This window comes from Chiloscyllium punctatum, chromosome 32 (genome assembly GCF_047496795.1).
Source record: "Chiloscyllium punctatum isolate Juve2018m chromosome 32, sChiPun1.3, whole genome shotgun sequence".
In the NCBI taxonomy this organism is placed as follows: Eukaryota; Metazoa; Chordata; class Chondrichthyes; order Orectolobiformes; family Hemiscylliidae; genus Chiloscyllium; species Chiloscyllium punctatum.
Window position 1 is genome coordinate 53,516,289 of NC_092770.1, and position 20,475 is coordinate 53,536,763.

Here is a 20,475-nt window from a genome sequence, read left to right on the forward strand (position 1 = left end):
TGGATGCTGCCTGAACTGCTGTGCTCTTCCAGCACCACTAATCCAGTATTTGATTGTATTATACCCTTATTAGTTAGCTGTTAATACTATCTACATTTATTGTGAATTATCTTGCTGTAACTAGGTAATGTTTTAGATCCTTCATAAAACAGGGTCAATGCTTGAAATTACAATGCAGTATTTTACACCAGCTTTATCAAAATTGTTCAGCAATGTGTTGATATTTCGATGCTTTTCAGGTCAGTTAAATCAGAAGAACTGGGTGAAGAAATATCCAATTTGCTCTGGTCCTAAACAATCCCCCATCAATATAGATGATGGTTTTACTCAAGTCAACATGAATTTTCGAAAGTTGCTGTTTGAGGGCTGGGAACGTGAATCCAGTGGAAATACAGTCATTCACAACAATGGGAAAACAGGTATTTGCCTTATTTCCATTTAAAATATCACAGCTACATTTCAAGATACTTTTCCCTGTATTTGGGACTGATCTGTTACAGTTGAATGAGAATAAAGTTACCTTTACTGTTTTTCACCCCCCCCCCCCCCCCCCCCCAACCATTTACTTGGGATGCCTTATTGCTGAAATTGATTCTACAAGCATATTTCCCTGTTTTAATAACTCACCCGATGTATTTGCAACAGGATAACTAATGTCAAACACCTTTTATTCTTCATCTTCAGTGGAAATGAATTTGACAGATGAATATTACATAAGTGGTGGTGGCATGAAGTCCAGATACAAAGCAGGCAAGATAATGTTCCACTGGGGCAAGTGTAATGCAACAGAAGGATCAGAACATACCATAGATGGACAAAAATTTCCATTGGAGGTGATTTGCTTTTATTTTTAACATTTGATCTAATATATGTATATATATATTTTCTAAATTTATGTATTTAATATACAAAAGGTACCTGCGTCGATTTTCTGAAGAAAACTGCTCTAGACTCTACCTGAAGCTTGAAAATCAGCACACCCACATTGCATTTCAATGTTACAATTTATTGAAAGAAAGAAGGAAACTTTAAATTGAGTGTTATCGTAGTGTATGAACATAAGTAAAATAAGACATAAAAAATAAAACAAAGAACTGTGGATGCTGAAGATCTAAAATCTAAACAGAAATTGCTGAAGAAACTCAGCAGGTCTGGCAGTACCTGTGGAGAAAAAGCAGAGTTGATGTTTCAGATCCAGTGACCCTTCTTCAGAAACAGCAGAAACTCAAGTTGGGTCTTTTTCCCCAGTACGGAAATTCCATTGCTTGGTATGTAGGGTGTGAGGGGCCACGGGGCATGGTGAAAGGATGTAACTTTGCACTGCAAGCATGCATTAAGACCTTTAGAATTTACCTTTCAAAAGCTCTAGACCATGGCTCTCAACCTCTGAGGGACTGTGAACCACATTTTGAAAATGTTGACTTGACTTCATGAAAATTATGGAAAATCGGGAGATTCTTATCCCTGCAATGTAGGGTTGAGAGTGCAGTGTTTGCTTGCAACCCGCAGCTTATCCTACATTGGTAAAACAAGGGGTGTCACAAATGGGGCTCGGAATTCTGGAATAAGATTGCAGGCTTCATTTTAATTGATCCGCAAAGCTTCCTAACTCCGAACAAAAATCTAGTGCATCCTTCCCTTGGTAAGGAAACCCTACCACACCCTTAGAACTATCTCGCCGTGTATTATAGCCAATGGGACAATTTAAGTACAGTCAACTGCTGGTTTGCCAATTTATTTGGGATAGTTCCCTCTCTACTTTTTAAAAACAAATTTTCTACTCTTAGTCAGATATTTTTATTTCTTCCTGTGCTGCCTCCTTTCTCAGTTTTAAACTTAACCTAATAATGTCTATTGGCTTAGCATAGGTTGGTTAGCTCAGATGGTTAGACTGTGGTGCTGATAATAGCAAGGTCATGGGTTCAATCCCCACAGAGACCAGCTATAGCATTGGGGTTTGCACTTGCTGGGTCTGTGTTTGTCATTGTGTTTGATCCAAAAGGAATTCATGATGGAATGCTTACAGGATGGTATTTGGAACAGCTGTGATGGAGCCCACAAGGGAGCAGGCTTTTCTGGACTTAGTGCTATGTAATGAGACAGACTTTATAAAAGATCTTAAAGTTAGGGAATACTTAGGAGGCAGCGATCATAATATGGTAGAGTTCAGTCTCAGTTTGAAAGAGAGAAGACAAAATTGGATGTAATGGTGTGACAGTTAAATAAAGGTGATTACAAGGGCATGAGAGAGGAACTGATGAAAATCGACTGGAAGCAGAGCCTAGTGGGGAAGACAGCAGAGCAACAATTGTGGGAGTTTCTGGGTGTAATTGAAGACACAGTTCAGAGGTTCATCCCAAAGTAAAGAAAGATTATCGAGGGGTGGAGTGGAGGGAGGGATTAGAAACCATGGCTGACAAAGGAATTTAGGAAATGTATCACAGAAACAGAGAGAGTCTATAATGTGGCCAAGAGCACTGGGAAATCAAAAGATTGGGAAGGTGACAAAAACCATCGGAGGATAACAAAGAGAGAAATAAGGAAGGAAAGGATCAAATATGAAGGTAGGCTAGCCAGTAACATTAGAAATGATGGTAAAAGTTTCTTTCAATACATAAGAAACAAACGAAAGGCAAAAGACATTGGGCCACTCTAAATTGATGCTGGAAGGCTAATGATGGGAGATAAGGAAATAGCTGAAGAACTTAATAAGTACTTTGCGTCAGTCTTCACAGTGGAAGACATGAGTAATATCCCAAAAATTAAGGAGAGTTAGGAGGCGGAGTTGAGTATGGTAACCATTACAAAAAAGAAAGTGCTAGAAAAGCAAAAAGGTCTAAACAAAGATAAATCTCCTTGGCCCGATGGGCTACATCTGAGAGTTCTGAGGGAGGTGGCTGGGGAAATAGCAGAGGCATTGGTTGTGAGCTTTCAAAAGTCACTGGAGTCAGGGAAAGTCCCAGATGATTGGAAGAACGCTGTTGTAAACCCCTTGTTCAAGAAACGATCAAGACAAAAGATGGAAAATTATAGGCCAGTTAGCTTAACTTCGGTTGTTGATAAAATCCTAGAATCCATCATTAAGGATAAGATTTCTAAATTCTTGAAAGTGCAGGGTCGGATTAGAACAAGTAAGCATGAATTTAGTAAGGGGAGGTCATGCCTGACAAACCTGTTAGAATTCATTTAAGAGTTAACAAGTAGGTTAGACCAGGGAAACCCAGTGGGCATTATAGAGTCATAGAGTTGTAGAGATGTACAGCACAGAAATAAACCCTTTGGTCCAACCCGTCCATGCCAACCAGATATCCCAACCCAATCTAGTCTCACCTGCCAGCACCCGGCCCATATCTCTCCAAACCCTTCTTATTCATATACCAATCCAGATGCCTTTTAAATGTTGCATATGTACTAGCCTCCACCACTTCCTCTGGCAGCCCATTCCACACACGCACCACCGACTGCGTGAAAAAGTTACCTCTTAGGTCTCTTTTATATTGTTCCCCTCTCAGCCTAAACCCATGCCCTCGAGTTCTGGACTCCCCCACCCCAGGGAAAAGACTTTGTCTATTTACCCTAACCATGCCCCACATGATTTTCTAAACCTCTATAAAGTCACCCCTCAGCCTCCAATCCTCGAAGGAAAACAGCCCTAGCATATTCAACCCTCCCTTTAGCTCAAATCCTCCAACCCTGGCAACATCCTTGTAAATCTTTTCTGAACCCTTTCAAGTTTCACAACATCTTTCCGATATGAAGGAGACCAGAATTGCACGCAATATTCTAAAAGTGGCCTAACCAATGTATTGTACAGCTCAACATGACCTCCCAACTCCTGTACTCAATACGCTGACCAATAAAGGAAAGCATACCAAGTGCCTTCTTCACTATCCTGTCTATTGGCGACTCTATTTTCAAGGAGCAATGAACCTGTACTCCAAGGTCTCTTTGTCCAGCAACACTCCTAGGACCTTACCATTAAGTGTATCAGTCTTGCTAATATTTTCTTTCCCAGAGTGCAGCACCTCGCCTTTATCTAAATAAAGCTCCATCTGCCACTCATCAGCCCATTGGCTCATCTGATCAAGATCCCATTGTAATCCAAGGTAGCCTTCTTCGCTGTCTACAATATCTCCAATTTTGGTGTCATCTGCAAACTTACTAAGTCTACCTCTTAAGCTCAGATCCAAATCATTTATATAAATGATGGAAAGTAGTGGACCCAGCACCAATCCTTGTGGCTCTCCACTGGTCACAGGCCTCCAATCTGAAAAACCACCCTCCACCACCACCCTCTGTCTTTGAGACAGTTCTGTATCAAAATCTATCTAGACTTGCAAAAGGCCTTTGATAAGGTGTCTCACAAGAGACTGCTAAGTAAGATGAGGGCCCATGGTGTTCGAGGTGACCTTCTGGCATGGATTAAGGATTGGATGTCTGACTAAAGGCAATGAGTTGGGATAAAAGTTTCTTTTTCAGAATGGCAGCCAGTGACAAGTGGTGTCCCGCAGGGTTCAGTGTTGGGGCCGTAGCAGTTCACTTTATACATTAATGATCTGGATGAAAGGACTGGGGGCATTCTGGTGAAGTTTGCCGATGATAAGAAGTTAGGTAGACAGGCAGGTAGGACTGAGGAGCTGGTGAGGCTGCAGAAAGATTTAGACAGTTTAGGAGAGTGGTCCAAGAAATGGCTGATGAAATTCAGTGTGAGCAAATGCGAAGACTTTCACTTTGGAAAAAAGAATACAGGCATGAACTATTTTCTAAGTGGTATAAAAATTCATAAAGCCAAAGTACAAAGGGATCTAGAAGTTTTATCCAGGATTCTCTAAAGTTTAACTTGCAGGTTGAGTCTGTGATTAAGAAAGCAAACATAATGTCATTTATCTCAAGGAGGGTTGGAATATAAAAGCAGCGAATTGCTTCTGAGACTTTATAAAACTCTAGTTAGGCCCCATTTGGAATACTGTGTCCAATTTTGGGCCCCTCATCTCAGGAAAGACATACTTACACTGGAGTGTGTCTAGCGGAGATTCACACGAATCATCCCTGAAATGGTAGGCCTAACATACGATGAACGACTGAGGATCCTGGGATTGTATTCATTAGAGTTTTGAAGGTTGAGGGGAGATCTAATAGAGCCTTACAAAGTAATGCATGGCTTAGAAAGGGTGGACGCTAGAAAGTTGTCTCAGTTAGGCAGGGAGAATATGCCCCATAGGCACAGCCTTAGAAATAAAGGGGGTCAATTTAGAACAGAAGTGAGAGACATTTCTTCAGCCAGAGAGTGGTGGACCTGTGGAATTCATTTGCATGGAGCACAGTGGAGGCTGGGACGTTAAATGTCATCAAGGCAGAGATTGATAAATTCTTGCAAGGAATTAAGGGCTACAGGGAGAATGCGGGTAAGTGAAGTTGAAATGCCCATCAGCCATGATTAAATGGCGGTGTGGACTCAATGGGCTAAATAGCCTTACTTCCACTCCTATGTCTTATGGTCTCCTAGATCATCCCCTGCCATTGCATTGTTTATTTGCTCAAAGTAATTGCCTGGAACCAAGTCCACCATCACCCTTTTCTTTTCTGGCCTGTTAAGATTTTCAAACATTTTCCATTTGAAAGGTCATTTTTAAATGGATTATTAATCAAAGACCCACTCTTATTTAAATTGTAATACTGCATAACACAAAATCTGGACGTGCTGCAAGTTAAGGGTATTTTTAGTCACATCTCTGGCCACCACTCCCAGGTTACTCTTGACTGTAGCAACTTAAGTCATGGCCCTCTCATTTTCATATGTTTGGCCAGCCATTACGAAGGCGTTCATGAACCACAATGATCTAGCAAGCAGTCCTATAAACGTGGAAGGTACTACCTTCTTTGACACATACTTCAGACAATTAAAATTTCAAAATATCCTTTCTAGTTTGCCTGCTTATCCCTTCTGCTAAGTTCTTTTCACTGCTTGGTAGTCTGTAAGACACTGCTAATGCTCCCTATCTCATTTATCACTTTGGCCAAATAAATTTAACTTTTGCACTATCCCCATACCATCTCTGCTTTCTAATAGTGTAGTGAAATCTTTTGATGAAATGAGATGCAATGAAATCCATTGCTATCCTTTCTACTCTTTTTCTGTTTAATATTTTGTAACCATTCAGTTTCATGCTACTGTCTAAATTTGGGCCAGGACATGTTAGTCCTTAATTGCCACCCATACAATTTTAATAGTATATTTTACTAGGTTTAATTGCACTACAGGAAGCCAAACCACCCTCTGGTTATTTTGTAATTATATCCAGTATATTTTCCAATGCTGTTTTTCTTACATCTTTCCTAAGCCTCCAATCCTGTTAAGTTGCTTTTCCTTTACCTCATCTTGTTACTCTCTTCTCTTTAACACAGTCTCCACCAAATACCTCTCAGCAAGCACACTGATCGCAGTTTTATTGACACTTTACTCACACTATTCGTACTTAGCTATTTGCACTCTTAATAACCTGGAATTATCTTTCGTTTGTCTCTCCACCTACATATTCTGTACCTGTGCACCCTTCTCCATTTCACCTGATGAAAGAGCAGCACTTCAAAAGCTTGTGATCTTAAATAAACTTGTTGGACTCTAACCTGGTGTCCTGTGACTTACGACTTTGTCCACCACATTTCTAATTCCCAGTTTTGTTTGGTAAAGCTTAAAATCTTAATTAGTCCATAACCATTCCAGAACTGGCTTCAGCCCGCAAGGAATCTTGACCCTTGTGGTAGTGCTACTTACTTGATTTTATAATCGCTGCAGTTTCCTTTTTGCAGATCCCCAAATATATATCTTCGTATGATATTGGTTCCATAGTGGACTCTACTTCCCAGCTACTTCCTGCCTATTCCATAATACCCATTCCCTTTATAAGTAGCCGACAAGGCACTACTTGGAGATGTTGTTTGTTGCTACAAAGTACTTAATTATATTGCTGACTACTGCTGGTCAATCCATCTCTTTCCTGCAGACAACCATTTGCTAAATGTTCCTGTAATATGGCTTCTGTTTGTCCTCTGAATTTGTGTACGTTGTTAACTACAAAAAAATTCAAAACTTAAAAATACTATTAAAAATGTCAAATCAAACTAAAGGTGCAATTTTCCCATCTTCTCAAGTGGCATGAGCAATGGAAAGAATTTTGGGAGAATATGCAAAGAGTGAAAATAAAATCTGATTCACAAAATTGAGAAATAAATGTCCATTTTTTCCCTTAACATTTCAATGGTTTGAGGGGAGTCTCACTGGTAAGCAGTGAGCACCTTATTTCCACATATTTGCATGTCATTATTAGTTAATCTCACATGATTTGTATGAAGTTTGTGATTCTCTCAGATATTGACGAGAAATGAGGTAGTGCCAAGTCCTGAAATAGAAGTCAGTGTTGTTACCTGGAGGATACAGCTCACCTCTTGCTTCTTTTGTCCTTCCCTCATCATCTCCTCAGGGCAGTTACATGAATGAAATAGTGATGAGTATAGGAGGTACAGTCAGTAAGTTTGCAGATGACATGGAAATTGGTGTGTGGTGAACAACGAGGTGTAAAGTTTATGATGCCAGGACAAACAGACAAGCTAGTCAGTGGCAAATGGAACATAATGCATCACTTCACACTTTTCAGGATTTTGAGACATCTGACAAGGTGAGGGTTTACATATTAATTGGAGGCTCTAAGAAGTATAAAATTCAGAGAAACCTTGATGCACATGCCCATAGATCCTCAAAATCAATGTGAGCTCCTTTTTTAAGGCATAGAAACATAGGAAACAGAAGCAAGAGTAGGTCATTCTGACCTTTTGAGCCTGCTCCACTATTCAATATGATCATGGCTGATCATCCAACTCAATACCCCATTCTGACGTTTTCCCCATACCCTTCAATCCCTTTAGCCTGAGGAAATTTATCTAACTCCTTCTTGAAAACATTCAATGTTTTGGCCTCAACTACTTTCTGTGGTAGTGAATTCTACAGGCTGCCACTCTCTGAGTGAAGACATTACTCCTTGTCTCAGTCCTAAAAGCCCTTATCCTTTAGCTATGAATCCGTACGGGCGGCACGGTGGCACAGTGGTTAGCACTGCTGCCTCACAGCGCCAGAGACCTGGGTTCAATTCCTGCCTCAGGCGACTGACTGTGTGGAGTTTGCACATTCTCCCCGTGTCTGCGTGGGTTTCCGCCGGGTGCTCCGGTTTCCTCCCACAGTCCAAAGATGTGCAGGTCAGGTGAATTGCCCATAGTGTTAGGTAAGGTGTAGATGTAGGGGTATGGGTGGGTTGCGCTTCGGCGGGTGCGGTGTGGACTTGTTGGGCCGAAGGGCCTGTTTCCACACTGTAAGTAATCTAATCTAATCTAATCTAATCTAATCTGATCTGGAGTCCCCCCATCATCAGGAGCATCCTTCCATATCTAACCTGTCCAGTTCTGTTAGAATTTTGTAGGTTTCTATGAGAGATCCCTCATTCTTCTAAACTTCAGTGAATATGATCCTAACCAATCCAGTCACAGGCAGTCAGAGGTAGAATGAACCTTTACCTCCAGAGAAGTGTACACTTGAGAATGATCAAGTGGTGTCACATGCAAGGTGGCCATAAGTGTGGAACAGAAGTGGAGGCAGTGAGCTATTGAAAGACATTCACATTAACTTTGGACTTGGCGATCTCCTCACTAAAGTGCTAAGACCTGGCTGTACTTATCATCACTCAAGGGTTAGAGGATGCCAGAAGTCAATTGCAATACTGATTCTCTGAAATGAGCAGTACTCACCACTACAGTTTCTGTAATCCTTGGAATGCATAAAGAGGCTGCTTAGCTCTGACATTGTCGCTCGTAACATGGCCCTACAGCTAAAATGTCAATCAGGCATGCGATGGTTTAGGGTGCATGTATATTTACAATGAATTACATCACCTGTGCCACCTATGCCCCCTCAGCGCAGTTTTATTTTAAAGACTATGCCCTCCCATGATGTCTAGGTGCAGTACCGGGATCTACCGGGATAGGAGTGGAGTCTGCTCTCGAGTAAGGCCTGCTTGCCTGGAAGGTTTGGGCATAAGATGCAGGGGCCTTTCATGATCAAATGTTCAGAGAATGTGCTGCCCAGAGGCAGACTCAGCCTCTCCAGCTGCAACTTCCATGTGGAGATCATAAGCAGTGGGGAGGTAGGGGGCCTAGCATCTCTGGGCCGTTTCATCCTTCACCGCCTGTGGATAAGTGCCAGTGATGTATTCACCAGAATGCACTCCCACATCTAATCTAGAAACAGAACATACCGAGGTGGGACTCTCAGGAGAAATCCTTGCTGCTACATCTTTGGGGAATGTATAGTTTCTTCCTCTAAGGTGGAGCGGGCGTGCTAGCTGATCGGGGTGAAGGCAGTGTGGGTGCTGCTGGTAGATGCTTGAGGGGCCATTAGTTTTGCAACAGTGTTGAAGTTGAGCATCTTTCAAATATGTTCACAATGGTGGTAATGAGAGTGCAGAACAAAGATTAGTTGGTAGTCTACACCTGGAGGTCTCAGATCTCCACGTGATGCTTTCAATCCTCTCCAGCTAGTTTGGGGATCTTCTCCTGGTAGCAGGGTGAGGACACAAATGCTGTCCACCATATTAAATCCATCTTAACTATCTCCACCGTGTTGTGTGACATTTCTTCCCGCAATGAGACAGTATGATGAACTGAGTGGGATGGAAATGGCTTGAAGGGCTATTAGTGATGATGCAGGGACAGGTTTGATTTTGCTGAGCTGCTCCCAGTCATGGGTAGAAAGCACAGAGGTCAAGGAGAGTTATTACATTTTGAAGATGAGTTGGGTAAGAGACATTGAGTGAAGATGCTACACATGGTAGTGAGAGTGGTAGACCATTAGTCTCAATGGAAGATGTATGAATGGAGTTAAAAATCACACAACACCAGATTATAGTCCAACAGGTTAAATTGGAAGCACACTAGCTTTCAGAGCGTCGCTCCTTCATCAGGTGGTAGTGGAGGGCTCAATCCTAACACACAGAATTTATACCATCTGGTGAAGGAGCGATGCTCCGAAAGCTAGTGTGATTCCAATTAGACCTGTTGGACTGTAACCTGGTGTTGTGTGATTTTTAACTTGGTACACCCCAGCCCAACACCAGCATCTCCAAATGTATGAATGGAGTTAGTGAGTGAGTGTGGGAGGACAGAAGGTCATTGACTTACTTTCAACATTCCTGAGTGTTTCTTATTGCCAGGATACTGGCTGGATATCTCTGTCCGTGCTGGCAGCACCTACTGCCACGACTTCCTTTGGCAGTCCAAAAGCGTTGCCCTCCTTCCCCACTGCTCCAATTAGCTCCCCTGTTTGTTGAAGCAGGGTGCCGACTTCACTTTCTTGGTTGGGTCGCTCTGTGATGGTAGTTGAGGAGCAGAGCTCAGGATTTGCAATAAGGAAAGCTGCCATGAGGCATAGTGGAAAATCCTCCATGCAACTCCCTGTAAATGACACCTAGCCCTAAAAAATAGCAAAATTCAGACCTACATTTTACACCTTCTATGCTCACTTAAGTTCAGCAACATAGATCTATTCAGTCTATTAATTGTAGTTGCCTTCCTATCTGTGTATTCCAGCCCTGTATCTACATTTCTCACCATTCACAAAGACCGCCTCTGGTCTATTAAGATCCCTTCCTCCTGATCAATCCTTTTCTATAGGGGAAAATAACAACAGATAACGCTGATCTCATTCTTAAGTGTAATGACTGCAGAAAGTTCATCCCTTTTTTCTGAAAAGCTAAATGCAATCCTCATTGGCAACATGTGAGAGAGAGCCATTTCACTGATTCAACAAAAATGGAACCTACTCTCATTGGGACTCAATTTATTAGCCATGATGAACATTCAGAAGGCAATGAATTGAATGTCATGCATTTTTATTCAGCATATCCAAATTTGTTCTGGTTTGGAGCACAATCATTTTTCTAAACTCAATTTTGACAATTTCAATTCCAAAAAGAGATTCATAACTCAGTCTTTCTTTATGTCTGAGTTGGAATCATTCTCCTTGTTTTCTCAAAGTCAAATGTCAAAACAAATTGTATTTCATGATTTTGTGTCATTTGCATTTTTAGGGAATATTTTCACAATACCATCCTATCTACTGCATCATTTTGATTTCAGGCTTACATTGTTACGAGATATAGCTAATTTGGTGGCGCAAATACAGCTAGTTACCTACTGTAGGCTGGTGCTTCCTGAGAATCTGTTTTGAATTTCCCAATTCCATGCTATTTTGGAGCCTCTCAGCCAGCAGAGAGGAAATAAAATTTTACATTATTGCTCTGATATGAGCTAAATTCTAATCCAGGTCCCCAATTCACTAAAATATTCTTGTGAGTCACTGTGTCAATGTGCTTCCTATATGCATGCAATGTTTTAGTATATATTATAACTTTAATTTTCTGTAAATATCAGAAGCGTATTTATGTCGGAATGATAGGGCTGTTCCATAAATGTATCCAAATTTAAACAAAATAGATGCAACTTGTATCTGGTACTCCATGAAAGTGTAACTAACATTTATTCTACACACCTGAAGTTGAGAATAATAATTGACTTGTTTATGTGCTTTCAGATGCAGATCTTCTGCTTTGAGTCAAATCTTTTTAAAAGTTTTGAGGAGGCGTTGCAAGGACAAGGCAGTCTCAAAGCTCTCTCTGTCTTATTTGAGGTGTGTAAACTATTTGAGTAAAGAAATTAATCCTTCCTTTGGAAAGCTGTAAATATGTAAAAGGTTAATATTTTCCATTGTCTTCAGACCAACCCCACATCTCAATTTTTTTTCAAATCTGTAATTAGGTGCAAGAAGGTAAAATTTAAAAATGTGTATTTTCCCATTGCGAGCACAGATCAGATAACAAACTGGGGGAAAAATTTCTAATTTCTCTTTGAGGGCATGGCTTCTTACTAAAAATGAATTCATAAAATATGACTACTTTTTCCTTGTCCAAGAAGAGGAATGTTTGTGCATGGGCATTAATTCCTAACATTTGCAAAAGCTTCATACCCTATCTTGGAGCTGATAATTGCTACTTTTGTCTCTTATGACATTCCATATTTTGAGAAGCAATACTCTAATTCTATTGTCACATGTGCTAGAGCATTCTTTGTCAGGATTTCAACACTATTCGATTCCCTACCTCTACAATTGGCACGCTTCTCAAACACAAGATCATTAATTGATGATTTGCTTCCTTGCCCTTTTGTTTGTTTTTGAAGTTTCTATCATGCACTTTAGAGCTTCCTCAGTTGGAAACACACAATGAAAGAACATACTTTTATTTAGAGAAACTGAAATACCATTGAATCAAATGATCCAAGCCTGTATTTACCTGCTCCCTGCATGATGTATATGGTTTTTCTGCGAAGCACTGAAAATTGTCTATGGGCAAACAACTCAAACACAAAATCCCCTTGAGAAGTGCCCAATGGCAAGACACAGCACATCAACAAGGTGCCAGCCCTAGGTCACTGGTCAGAGCAATTTGAAACACTTTGCATTGCCAAGTGCACAGTGCATGAAACTGCCATCCACCAACAGACCACAGCTTATCTAAGAACAACTGGATGAGAGCCTGACTCTGGAGGAAACCATTCACTCCATGACTCCCTCGTCACCGCATCAACTTCAACACCACACCTGATACCTTTCCCTGCAACTGCAAGAGGTATAACATCTGCCCCCACCTCCCCACTCACCTCCGTTCCAGACCCCAAGCAATCCTTCCAGATCAGACAGAGATTCACCTGCACTTCATCTATCCTGAACTATTGTATCTTGTGCTCCCGAAGTGGTCTTGTCTATATCGGGGAGGCCAAATGCAGACTTAGGGACCAGTTTGCAGAACATCTGCACTCTGCACACATCAACCAACCCGACCTTCTGGTTGCCATCCATTTTAATTGCCCCTCCCACTCCACTGGGCGACATGTCCATCCTTGGCTTCTCCACTGTCAGAATGAGGCCAAATGCAAACTGGAGGAACAGCACTTGATGTTTCACCTGGGGAGCATACAGCCCAATGGTCTCAATATTTATTTCACCAGCTTCAAAATCCCTCCACCTCCCTCTAGCCTCCCTGACCTAACCAGTCCATCTTCCTACTTACCTTTCTGTTCCACCCTTCCCACTGACCAATCACAATAGCCCCCTTCCTGCATCCACCTATCACCATCCCACCTAGCCCACAAACCCCAACACCCCCCAACCACCCACCCCATTTACTTCTGGGCTCCACTCCCCCTCCCAGTCCTGACAAAGGATTTCAGCCTGAAGCATTGACTTTCCTATTCTTTGGATGCTGTCTGATCTGCTGTTCTTTTCCACCTTCACATCTATTAACTTAGGAAGAAAGTGTGACTGCTTTTGATTAGGTAAACAGAATAATGCCTTAGGATCGAAGGAATTTCATCTGAAGTCTCCATCTGTGGCCCCCCTACCCTACAAACCAAGTTCATGAGCTTTTCATGGCTTTTTGAGATTGGGGCAGGACTCCACAGACCCTGTGCAATGCTGTTATCATCACTTCATACAAAAAGAAAGGAGAAAAGTCAGGTTACTGCACTTATTGTGGGATCACCTTCCTTTTTATTGCTGATAAGATTCTGACTTAGAATACCTCTGAACAAGCTCGTCTCTGCTTTTGCAAAATAAATCCTCCAAGAGAGCCATTGAGGTTTCAGAGTTAACAGAGCCATCACAGACATGTATTTGTCTGAGTATAAATACCAACAAAAATGTTGGAAGCAAAGCCAATGGCTCAATGTCACCTTTCTCGACCTCACCAAGTCATTTGACACAGTGAGCAGAGGTGGCCTTTGGGAAATGCTAAAACACATTGAAGTCCACCAGCTTCATTACCATGGTGAAGCAACTTCTTGCAGACATCAACACCCTCCAGATTGCAGCTAATTTAGTTAAATCACAATGTTACAGTTTACCAAAGTGTGTTTAAACAGCTGCTGCTGAGTTAACCTCTGAGTATTTTTTTGCTATTTTTGTATTTTTGTTTTCATCTCTCTATTCTTGACACTTTTCCACAAGGTTCCTGTCACTGCATGATTTAGTATGCCTGTAGAACTGGAACAACGGGTTTCCCACATGCTCTTTCCTTTATTTTTGAAGGAATAAGAGGGTATAAATGAACCAATGCCAAAACCCATACTACACCAGAATGAGATTGCACCTACTTGCTGTTTCCGTCTATTCCACATTTATAAGCAGATGCATTCCTGACTGCCAATGTTTTGCTGAAACTGCCTACATGGAATATAGGTCATTGGACAACCCACCTAATGAAATGCACTGTCTGGTGACATTTACAATCTGTCACACAGACAGGACCTTGAGGCTGGCATTTTCAGTAATAGGCAGAGTCCTCTCTCACCTCCATGTAATGCTGTCCTGGAGCGAATTCCTGGAGTTAAAGGCAGACTCCCCTTCTTACCAACACTGCTTGCTGTGTGGCCTCCATTTTTCAATTTTTTTAAAGAGCTACGTGAAATTCCTAATTGTCACTCTGTCACACACAGCTCACCACAGCTTGTAATCTCTTCCCATTGTTCAAGTGAAAGATCAATTTATCTAGGTTATTGTAAATATTTCCATGTCAAAATACATGGAGATTTCAGTGTGCTTTCATAAAGTTTTGATTCCTGCTGAGATTTTTTATTACATATAAAGTAAGATGTTTGATTATTTGCAACATATTACAAATAATAATTTGTGAGTAGAAGAGGTACTGTCAGAAGAGTAATTGTTTTCTTACAGTACACTTGCATGATTTTTACACTTGATTTGTTACCAGTGCATTCTTTAAACAAATCAACAAACAGTATGTCAGGAAGGCACTTTTAACATACATCATATCTAAACTTAAGCACCAATGTGCTATTAATGTGGGGTATGTTGAAGCAAACAACTGTTACCACATGGGGTAAACTCTCCTGCTTATTTAAAACCAGCAACGCAGAAAAGATTTATCCCGTGCAGTCATCTACGAAAATTCAAGCAATCAAAAACAATTTAAAGTAAAAATTAACAACTTTATTTCTTCAAGTATAACAGAGAATAATTAACTAACAACCATTTACAACTCCTTCCTCTAACCTATCTCTTACCTTCCCCTCTATAATACTAGTCTGATAAAACCCCCAATTAAGATTGACAAAACAAAACTTCTTATCTCAAAATCAGACAGCTTTCAGTTTTCTCTGTATTCCTGTCTTCTTTTCTTCTTTGGGATTCTGCTTCATAGGTTACTGATCAATAAAGGTATCTTTAAGAGAGCCTTTTTTGGGCAGTCTCTACATGCTGGTGGCTTAGCAGTTCTCCTCCCAACTGTTCAATTTTCTCCGGTCTTATAACCCCAAAGCATCAGATTGTGTCATTGGCTCTTAAGATTGTCAATATACTAAATTCAAATTGGATTGGAGTTTGGTATTTGGTGGGGGGTATAATTTAAATTGATTGGTCCAATTCAAATCTGTTTTGTCATTTCCAGGCAACCAGCTACCCCAGTAGCTGGAGCACATGTTGCATTGTGTCTTATTGAGAACACTTGGTGCTGTCACTGCTAGCTTTTAACTCTCTTAATGGTACAGTACACCCACATCTTCATAACACAACCAATTTTAAAACTGTCTCAATTTTACAGATTGGTCCAGAAGATAATATGGATTATGAAAGTGTCATACGTGGTGTGGAAGCAGTTAGCCGATATGGTAAGTTCAGTAGATAAATAGTCAAGGAGGGAACCACTCCAGTGTATCTAGATTGTAAGAAATGAAAAGGCTTCAGAATTCAAACTGAGCAAAGTGACTTATTTATTGTTATGATGTAGGATTCTGAAATAATATTAAGTAACAGGAAAATAGGTTTTAGTTATATAAATTGTGCAAATGTTAACTAACATTTCTTAAAGATGAAAAATATACTGGAAATAAAAATCTAGTGAATCAGCATTCACAAAAAATGATTTGGATACTGTAAATCCAAGCAGGCACTCTGGGATTGTAGCTGACAGTGGCCAATAGCCTTATCTCTGTTGGAATTGGCAGGATTAATTAGAGTCACTCTTCACGCAGTAGTCTGGCAGACATATCCATGACATCTCAACTATTCAATTTGTAAAAGGAGATTCATATTTTAAAATAAGTGCTTTTTTTACTTCAAGTTTAGAAAAATATTTTTGCACTTCTTGTGCATTTTACTTTATTGTTGATCTGTGGGCTCAGTAAGTTAGCACTGCTGCAGGGACCCAGATTTGATTCTATCTTTGGGCGACTGTCTGTGTGGAGTTTGCAAATTCTCCCCATCTCCGCTTGGGCAACTTAGGATGCTCTGGTTTCCTCCCACAGTCCAAAGATGTGCAGGTTAGGCGGATTGACCATGCTAAATTGCCCTTGGTGTCCAGGGATGTGTAGGTTAGGTTAACTAGCTTATTGGGAATGCAGGGTTACAGGTATAGGGTGGAGGGAGGGGGGGGGGAGTAGTGAGTCTGGGTGGGATGCTCTTTGGAGGTTTGATGTGGACTTGATGGGCCGAATGGCCTGCTTCCACACTGTAGGGATTCTATTCTATGATTCGATAAATCTTTTTTCAGCGGGAAATATTTGCCTACATTTTTAGACATTACAGGTAATCCTCTCACAGACACAAATCTCCTGAACTCCAAGAATGCCTTGGGGTGCTTTAACCTGCATGCAGCCCAAGGCAATTTTATACTGTAAATTTAACACAATAAATAACTTTCTCATTTCTGTTTTCTAAAATGCTATGCCACAAATTAATGAATATAATGGCAGTATAAATTCATACTGTGGGATAATGAATTTTAAACTTTGAGCGCACCTGAAATTCCTCTTTCTGTTATTACAGGGTAGCCATTAATCCAGTTTATTTTAAATACTTTCAAAATAATAAGGATTGGTGAGCACATTGAGAACTTGCACTTGCTAAACCAAATCCAGTGAAGGGATAGCTGTGGAATAAGCAATTGAATTGTCTTGTAATTTCAGAAATAGGACTCACTTGGTTGCCACTTTATAAAACTGTGCAAGCAATTGTGTGATGTGGATGCTGGTGGATCCATTGGAGTTAAAAAAAATTGGGAGAGATATTTGTAAAAAAAAGGCTATTTCAAGCTTGCAAAAATTACCATTTAATTCAAAGCTACCCCTTGTATTCTTTGATAATTCTACTATATGAACAGCTACTTGTATAGTATGCTAGCGTTAATATTGACATTTGGTAGTTAAAGAAGTGATTATTTTCTACATAATGAATCTTCATTCAAGATTTTTCATTGTTTTAGGAAAACAGGCAATGGTGGAACCATTCATTTTAATGAACCTTCTTCCAAACTCCACGGATAAGTATTATAGTTATAATGGCTCCCTTACTACACCTCCCTGTACAGAAACTGTCCAATGGATTGTGTTTAAAGAAACTGTTCCCATTTCTGAAATTCAGGTAAATTCCACTACTTTACAGTGTTTAAGTTGTGCAGTAGTTTGTAAATTGTGTAGCTTAATGCAAAGTAGAAAAGTCACAGGATGTAACAGAAATATTATCAATTTTACAAGAGTCAGCAATAACTGCAGTGCTGTGCTCCCTATTCCCAATCCACAAGGTACCATTTTGAGCCAATTCCCGAAGACTGTGTGGTACATAATCCTCTGCAGAATAATTGTTGAGTGAGCACAGTGTGCAGCCCCAGAATTGTTTAAATTTTCACAATCTGGGACAATTTCTTTTTTTACAAGGAACGTTGTGTGTGTGTGTGTGTGTATTGTAATTCTCAGAGTAAATACGTATGGAGCATCACTCGATTTTCCTGTTGGGTCTCAATATCCCTTCATTGTGCTGTCCTTGAAATGTTGTCAGAACACTAGATATCTCCGAGCTATATTTCCATTTCAGGAATTATGCTGCATGGTAGAAGGAAGTATCAGAAAATCTTCAGCTCCAGTCCATGATCCTTCCCTTCACCCTACCACCAGCTCTACCTCCATTCCCTACCTTAGAGTCACAGAGTCATAGAGATGTACAGCATGGAAACAGACCCTTCGGTCCAACCCGTCCATGCCAACCAGTTATCCTGACCCAATCTAGTCCGACCTGCCAGCATCCGGCCCATATCCCTCCAAACCCTTCCTATTCATATACCCATCCAAATGCCTCTTAAATGTTGCAATTGTACCAGCCTCCACCACATCCTCTGGCAGCTCATTCCATAGACATACCACCCTCTGTGTGAAAAAGTTGCCCCTTAGGTCTCTTTTATATCTTACCCCTCTCACCCTACACCTATGCCCTCTAGTTCTGGACTCCTCGACCCCAGGGAAAAGACTTTGTCTATTTATCCTAGCCATGCCCCTCATGATTTTGTAAACCTCTATAAGGTCCCCCCTCAGCCTCTGACGCTCCAGCCTGTTCAGCCTCTCCCTTACCTATTAAATTATATTTAATTGGTGGCCACTTATGAATCTTTTGTGCATGGTTTTCAAATATGCATGTACGTTCAGCATCAAGAGAACGGAAGCAGAAAATCCCAAAAATCAGAAATATATTGAATTAGCTACAGGTTTAAAAATATAAATAAATAAAACTTTCCAGTAATCAGAAACACTTTCTTTTTCTGTGAACAAATTAGCGCTTGTTATTTGTGGGCCCAATTTTCACTACTTGCCAGAGAAACAGGAGTCAGGCCTGTTCCAAATTCTGAAACCCAAGCTCTCCCCTAAATCCTATTTCTGTAATATATTTGTCTCCAAGAGAAGTGGATGGGGAGAAATTGAGTTTTGGAGGCTGAAATGTAATGAGGTGTGGGGAGGTGGAAGAGGGGGTGATGCAGATCAAGCTGGTTAGAAAGCTTCCCTCAGTTCTTGGGGTCAGCAGCCCAGAACTCAATATTTTCTTATCCCCCGCAGACATAAGACAAGAAATAAGAGCAGGAGTGAACCATAAATTCTGTCGGGCCTGTCCATTACTTAATATAATTCTCAATGATTTCACATTTCAACAGAACTTCTATGCCCTCTCCTGATAATCCTTGAATCTTTTTGCGATGGAAAATTGTCTTTCAGCGTCTGAAAATAGTTGCTGACTAAAAAGCATTCACAACCTGTTCCAAAGAATCACAGCCATTTGGGTAAAAACGTTTTCCTTGTCCCAGTCTTCAATAAACACGGTGCCTGAGTGTTTTAGATTCCCCCAACCAGTGGAAGCAATCCTCCAATGTCAACCCTGTCAAGGTCTTTCAGAATATTATGTACTTCAGTGACAGTACCTCTCATTCTAAACTCCATTGAATATATGCGCCATATAGCTTTTCTGTATAGGAAATCTTTTCATCGCTGGCACCAGTCCAATTAGCCTTCATTATACTGACTTCAATGCAAGTATAGCCTTCCTTAAATATGGTGATGAAAACTGCACACAGTATTCCAGGTGTAGTCTCAAAGGCCTGTACAATTGTAGCAAGACTTCTTTGTTCCTCAACTCTAATCCCCCTATGATAATCGCCAACTTGCCTTTGGCATTTTTATTACTTGTTGAATGTTAGCTCTGAATGCTACTATTTACAAAATTCATGACTCATAAAAATAGTCTACTTCTCTATTTTCATGGTCAAAATGAATAAACTTCCTCACATCATGCTCCAACCAATTCTCTGTTGCCTGTTCACTTATATCTCCTGCTAGTCTCCATGTATTCCTTATAACTTACTTTTCCACCTCGCTTTGTATTGTCAGCAAGCCTAGATTATGATGTGATTCTTTGTTTAAATCATTATTATAGATTTAGAAAATTAAATTTACTGTAGATCACATAATGGTGACACCCCCACCCCAAAACCTCAGAAAGGTACATCCTGTGTTGCAGCTTCCTGCCCCATAAAAAATGTAAGAATAGAACAGTAATGAGGAGACACAGTGAATTTGACAATTGTCAAAAGCTTGAAGCTTTGTCTTTCCTGATTGCATTCTTCACTTCATTATGAAATGTTGATTGACAGTCTTAAGAGGTTATTAAAGAGTTATCTGTCTTGGAATTGGTAAGTGATTAAGTGTTCTAATTGTTTGAATCTCTCCTGCATTTAATGTTTTAAATATTTTATATATATTAATTATCTTGTGCATTAGAGTTTTCCAGCACTGTTTGAATGGTAGCCCGATTCGATTGTTAAAGTTTATATTTAATGTCAATTTTAAAGATATGGATATTGGGTCAGTGGTTGTGGAGGATCCATGAGAGTCATGGAGTGGCATGCCAGCATTACATCCTGGTGTACCCAAATGATACCTTCTTTATTTTAATCAAACCTGAAAGCAGCATGACCAGCAGACCTGCTGAAGTGTGGTGAGCTCTGTGCTGAAGGGAAAGCCACAGGTTGCAGAGAGAGAGAGGTG

The 20,475-nt window shown here is 40.5% G+C and overlaps 1 protein-coding gene across 3 annotated transcripts in view; it reads left to right on the forward strand.

Moving 5' to 3' along the window:
• Positions 1-20,475, forward strand: part of LOC140458182 (receptor-type tyrosine-protein phosphatase zeta-like) — a 254,311-nt gene that overhangs the window by 132,003 nt on the left and 101,833 nt on the right. For all 3 annotated transcript variants that reach the window (XM_072552397.1, XM_072552395.1, XM_072552398.1), the window contains exons 3-7: positions 240-419; positions 685-833; positions 11,636-11,731; positions 15,717-15,783; positions 17,376-17,533. In XM_072552397.1, coding sequence (XP_072408498.1) covers positions 240-419; positions 685-833; positions 11,636-11,731; positions 15,717-15,783; positions 17,376-17,533 — 650 coding nt within the window. The remainder of the gene's footprint in view (positions 1-239; positions 420-684; positions 834-11,635; positions 11,732-15,716; positions 15,784-17,375; positions 17,534-20,475) is intronic.